The sequence below is a fragment of the Olea europaea genome, unplaced genomic scaffold (assembly GCF_002742605.1).
Source record: "Olea europaea var. sylvestris unplaced genomic scaffold, O_europaea_v1 scaffold2940, whole genome shotgun sequence".
NCBI lineage: Eukaryota > Viridiplantae > Streptophyta > Magnoliopsida > Lamiales > Oleaceae > Olea > Olea europaea.
The window spans coordinates 19682-25680 of NW_019247999.1; the positions used below are offsets into that span (position 1 = coordinate 19682).

Consider the following 5999-nt stretch of genomic DNA (forward strand, 5'->3'; position numbering starts at 1 on the left):
GCTGTTTACTTTCGGCATGTCGACTGCATGGAGATGTTATAGCTGGGGAACAACTGGCTAGAAGGCTTCTAAAACTTCAGCCCGTTACCACTTCACCTTATGTTTTGTTGGCAAACTTATATGCTTCAAATGGCAAGTGGGACAATGTTGCTATGGCAAGAAAATTGCTGCAGGGTAGCAGATTGAAGAAGGAACCTGGCCATAGTCTGATTGAAGTTAAGGGATCAGTCGAAATGTTTATGGTAGGTGATTTTTCTCATTCGAGGATTGAGGAGATAGTCAATCTACTCTGCACCTTGGATTGGACAGGAGAGGAAAATCTATTGACTTATTGATAATAGTAACACAAGAAATGTATATATGTTACGATTCTTTATGTATGCTGAGATTTTGTAACTTGGTTTTCAAGCTTTTGCTCTGGTTATTTTTCCACCTACGTTTCATGGTTAATCCTGTTATAAAAGCCTAAGTTGCTTATAAATTGGTTAAATTCTATTTTTATCCACACATTTCGTATAAGCGACTACTTTTACTTACTTCTTAATTACACATTCCTTCGGACTCACTGTTTATAAACAATTATAAACTTTGACAAACATGCACTTGAATTGTTCAATTATGTAAATACACTCTCACGGCCTCTAGTGTGAGTGCGTGCATTTCATCTGCGTAAAATCATAAACATGTACTTGCACAGATTTATCTCTTTACTCCTGTGAGGAGTAAATTGTCTGAACGTTAGCAGCAGATTGCCTTTTGTGCTTAAGTATGTTTAATGGTCGTATATTGAAAAACGGTGCTATAATTGAACTTAGCTCCTTTGTCCAACTCTAATACCATAATAACCACTTTATCTAAAAGTTTAAGCATTTAAAAAGAGGCCACATATGTATTGTGAATTAGTGTCTTCAACAATGATAACGATAGATTGGAAAGCCAAGTCTACGGATTAGTATGTTCTTGGTAACTTTGGGCTGTGAAAAGGATAGTTTTTCTAGTGAAAAATGGATGTGTTGGCGAATTGAAATGAATAAGCTGAAGAAATAAAAATATAATTAATCCCAAATACTGATAAATTCCCCAGTATCAAATAGCAATATATAACGTCATATTACTAACACAGGCCTCAAAAACCAAATTGCATAAAGAATTCCTTTCCAGATCCATGTAAGTTGATTTATCCTTGTATCATAGCAAGAGATATAGAGTGTTAAAACCATAATCTTGAGAACACTAAAGAATTTCTCTAACCACGCTTCTTTCTCAGTGCCCGGGTTGATCCCACAGATAACAAGCCTGATATCTTTTTACTGTCTAATCTATGTTGTGAAAGCCCGGAAGAAGTGAAGTGATAAACCCAAAAACGATCATTTGGATCTCCTTCACAATTCCCCACCAGCGGTGGTTCCCAACCTCACCTTCTGCATGTTCCACTTCATGCTCATTCTCAACTGCCCTATTTGCATCGTTGACTTGTGGATTCTCATTCTGACCTTCAGGTTGCCCACCTGACATATCAAAGATCAACTACTGTTAAGAAAACTTTCACTGTTTGACTCACAGAAAGATTTTGAAAGATACCAAAATGAGGTTCGGAAATGTTTAGAGAAAAATAGAGCATAAGAGAAGTAAAAACAGGCACATGTTATGCAAGTTTGTTGTCCATAAAGCATTCTGTTTGTTTTAAGCCATTTAATGTCCGATTCCAGTGAAAACCATTACCTACCAACGGGAATATTCCAGAACTAGATGAAGATAGAGAATAACTTCCAGTGGACAATGAAAGTCCCATTCCAATTCAATCTTCCAGTTCTCTTTGGAAAGGAGGATCGACAAGGGAAAAAGTCTTGAACCAATGAGAATTGATCAATCAAACAAACCAAAAGTAGAAGGGTTCCATATGTACTTCTTAATCACTTTTATGAATCTTATGCATCATCAACGTCTTTAACAATCAGCAAAGTTTCATCCAGTTATCATATCAGTGACAGATGTAACAGTAATGAATGTACCTGCAGCAGCAGCAGCAATTTCATTTGCTTCCCTTTGAGCAGCAGGAACAAATGGCCTAGCGGCTGGATTGAGTGGTCGGCGAGGTGGGGCTGCCCTATGCATTCCTTGTGAAAGCCATCGTACTAACGGTGCAAGAACTCCAGTTTGATATCTGCATAACCCAACAACAAAAACTTAATCCATGTGATGTTAACTCAAAGAACTTATACTGGGCACTTGGTAAGGGTGGGTGGGAAAATAGAATATTAAGAAATTATTATTGAGTACTTACAAATAGATAAGTAAAGCAAAAAACACAAGGAGAGTAAGCCTTTCTCTTGATCCATCTTGGCTAAACAAGAAAATCACAGCCACCAGCTTTACGATAAGTGCTACATCAAGATGAAATACAATTTGAAATCTTCGCACAATAACTTCTCTCTGGGGTCCAGGCTGTTGTTGTTGCTGGTGTGGTTGCTCACCTACTTGTCCTTGCACATCACCAACTGCTCCAGTCTCCGAAGAACTGCGTTCACTGGTTATAACATGTGCACCAAGAGTCCAAATTAGATGTGAAAAAATTTGAAGCTCTGTTTACATTTAAGCATTCATGTTAGTTAAGCAGTGAAAAGCTAATGAATGAAGCCAAGCATTCAACAAGAAACAATATGATATCTTCTGACATGCTTAAAGAAGATCCGAGAAATGTGCGAATTAAGTACAAGAGACTAAAGGTCAGTGCACAGACCACGTGAAAATATATTTATTATAATGGAGAAAAAATGTTGTGTTGCCCATCTCAAGCGTGCATTATGATCAATGCATATTTGGTTACAATGATAATTATAAACTTTAAATCATATAAAATAATCTATGAAAGTGATACACAAGATAAGGATTACAGTAAAATTAGCAACCATTAAACTTCAGTACAAAAGTGGGATAACACATACTAGCAAGGATTCCCTTTCCTCCTAATACTTTCCAATGAATTATAGAAGTAAATTTCATAACTATCTAAATAACAGATAAAAAAAATGGTGGCTGCAATACTTACACAGGTAAATTGTAGGTAAATGGAATGAGTGTATTGGATGGAAATCCAGAGATAGGCTGTGCGAATGGTAGAACGGGAACAGCGTAAAGGCCAGGTCCACGATTCATCTGTTCCTGGTCCTGCTGGGAGAATAACTGAGGAACAAGTGCAGGGTACATGAATGGGAACTTCTGAACGTCACCATTTGCTGATTGTAAGCCACGTAATGCTGGTACCTATAGAAACAAATGCAAGGAATTAGTGCAAAACAATTGAAATCAGGAAACAGGTCTATTGCCATACTACAAGAATTTATATGCATTCATGGACCACTTGCCAATTGCCACAATAGGTGATTTCTACAAGTATCAATAATAGCACTTATAAACACAGAACAGACATTAAACTTACATGATTGTGAATGTTTATCCTTTCCCTTATTTACCATTCTCATATTGAAAATAAGCCTAAACAGATTCTAAAACCTATTTTCAGATCAATTTTCTAAATGTGTTGTATCCGTTATTAAAGCCAAATGGGACTGGGGGGTTCCATCCAAAAACCAGTCACCAGTGACACATCTAGGAAGCCAATTCGGGGTGGGTTAATTGGATACCTGTCCAAAAACAGTCCAACACTGGCAGATTTTTAAATAAACCAGAGTTTCTCTGGAAAGCTCCAGTAGAAATCTAGATTACTGTGCACAAGATTCAAATATGAGACTTTGACGCTAATGAGCAGCCTTGTTTTGAGCGAGTCACTTTTCCTTCAATTTTATATAGATGCCTAATAATTAACTTATTATTTGCTAATTTAATAGTCTGTTTTATATTGGTTTTCAAGTTAGATTCTTAATTTTGTCAATTTATTTTATTACTGATTTTCAAATGGTTCTTGGTTCATTTGGAACATATTTTTATTTTTATAATCTTTGGCATTATTTAGTAGTTTTTTCTTTAGGCTTATGGTACCCAATTGAGAATAATAAACATTGCTTATCCATGATGTTTTTATTTAGATAGATTTTTTTAGACTTCTGACCTCCTGAACCAACGCCACCACTAACCCCATTTTTGGCTGGGTAAAAAACTGGGCCAAATCTAATGAAAGTTGTATTGATGATACCAAGTTACCATCTACGAGTGTCCAATCCTTCAAATTGAAATATAGACACCATTCACGTGGAGAAATTCAAGATTTGAGCCTGCATAAAATATACCATGGGATTTGAAATCAAATCTTATAGCAACTACAAAAACCAGCAGCAAATCTTCCAAGAACTCACTTCTGCAAGATGATAAAGTTATAAAAAGTCTTTCCGCACGTGCCTTCAAAACAAGTCAATGCATGAAAGGCATTTTCTATTAACAGTTGATCTTTAATGTCGTCCTTAGAGAAATTAAAGAATATAAATATTTGGCACTTCCCCTTCATAAAACAACTTCAAGTTGCACAAAATCAGAATTTGGAAAGACCGACACATGCAATTCTCCCAGTGCAGAAAACCTTCACATCCTTTTTAATTTTTGTTCATGATGTAAGAATACCCCACAATGATCAACAAAGAGAACTTAAAATTATTAAACAGATGAGATCAATTCAGATGCACTTTTATTTATTATAAACAGAAGAAGGTATTCTAGCAACCTGCACAACACTAGTTCCTCCACTCTATTCTACAGAAGGAAATGTTCAATAGAACAATATATTTCAATTGTACTGAACATTGTTACATATTAACAACGTTCATCATAAAGCATAATTGAAGCAAATCAATTTCGTCTAACCCTTATTCGTGGAAAGATTGCTCGAAGACTATCAAAATTCAATCAGTTCAAAATCCAACAAAACCCTATTTTCTTAAATTCCACAAATAACAAAGACATGTGAATAAAACCATCCATCGTATAATGCCTAGAACACCCAAATGCATTTTTATTGAGAAATTAACATCAACTACCAACCAAGCTAAAAACTTTCCACATCCACAACCCAATTAAATTTTTCTTCATAGTTATATTATAATTTGAAGAAATCACAAACCCACCCACCCACGCACACACACACAAAAGAAAGAGGAAATATCATCTATCAAAATTAAAACCTGAATTATTACATGTGACTTTTATGTAAACATTTACTCCGATCCAACAAAAAAAGGGGAAAGGGGGTATTTTTCAAAGGCAACACGATACATCCATCTAATGCACGCTCTTTTATGACTGTAGAAATACATAAAAAGAACAAGAATTAAATAGCATTTCCATTCTAATAGAGAGAAAAAATGAAGGAAAAGGGGACACCAACCTGCGTTTGCTTGTTGAGAGAGTCCATTTCTTCAAATGATTTATCACGACCGGAAGAAGTGGAGCTCGAGGCCACGATTTCGGGCAATTCCGCCATCTGGGAATTTCTTTGTCTCGGGCTCTGCAGATGCAATGGACTTTATTTTTCATTTTTTATTTGTTTAGTTGCTTAATTAATGTAGTTTCTTTATTTTCCATTTTGGACGTGTCAATATATGTCCTGCCCAATAATATCAAGCCACGAAAGCAAATTAGTGTTCAAAAGACGAACAATGGTGGATTTGCATGGTTATATTACAGCTCATGAGATTGCAAGTAGCCGAAGTGTCGAGTGTGAATTTTGTGCAAAAATTTTCAATATTGCTCCTATTACGACTGATATTGTAGCGTTATTACAAGGAGATAATATCCTACATATGAATTAATCTACTTGTACAATTGTTGTTGACAATAATGGATGACAACATTGTTGTTATCCAAATCTGATTCATTAATTTTAAAAACGATTTTTGAAATGGATGAATATAATGTTGACAAGTATGATTGTCAACCAATAATGTAAAAAATGATTGTATAAATAGAATGACTCCCTATACATGAAAAGATGTGAAAGAGAAATTTTTTAACTGCTTATGCTGAGAATTTATGTGTCGAAAGGTATGACT

General features: G+C 35.4%; 2 protein-coding genes across 2 annotated transcripts in view; one reads left to right on the top strand and one right to left on the bottom strand.

Moving 5' to 3' along the window:
* Positions 1-408, top strand: part of LOC111384571 (pentatricopeptide repeat-containing protein At3g49170, chloroplastic-like) — a 1968-nt gene extending 1560 nt beyond the window's left edge. The window contains exon 2 of the mRNA XM_023008865.1: positions 34-408. Coding sequence (XP_022864633.1) covers positions 34-335 — 302 coding nt within the window. The 3' untranslated portion in view covers positions 336-408. The remainder of the gene's footprint in view (positions 1-33) is intronic.
* A 628-nt stretch (positions 409-1036) lies between these two features.
* LOC111384573 lies at positions 1037-5502 on the bottom strand. The gene is made up of 5 exons (XM_023008869.1): positions 5336-5502; positions 3050-3264; positions 2285-2527; positions 2013-2164; positions 1037-1508 (listed from the first exon to the last, which is right to left on the bottom strand). The coding sequence occupies exons 1-5, from the start codon at positions 5429-5431 to the stop codon at positions 1315-1317; spliced, it is 900 nt and encodes a 299-aa protein (XP_022864637.1). The 5' UTR covers positions 5432-5502; the 3' UTR covers positions 1037-1314.
* Between the last annotated feature and the right edge of the window lie 497 nt (positions 5503-5999).

What these genes read in the sequence shown, in the direction of transcription:
- LOC111384573 (XM_023008869.1), bottom strand. Translation starts at nt 5,431, where the DNA reads ATGGCGGAATTGCCCGAAATCGTGGCCTCGAGCTCCACTTCTTCCGGT. An exon ending in TTTGCTTTACTTATCTATTT is followed by an intron (nt 2,165 to 2,284) that starts GTAAGTACTCAA and finishes TGGGTTATGCAG; the next exon opens with ATATCAAACTGGAGTTCTTG. An exon ending in AATTGCTGCTGCTGCTGCAG is followed by an intron (nt 1,509 to 2,012) that starts GTACATTCATTA and finishes TTGATATGTCAG; the next exon opens with GTGGGCAACCTGAAGGTCAG.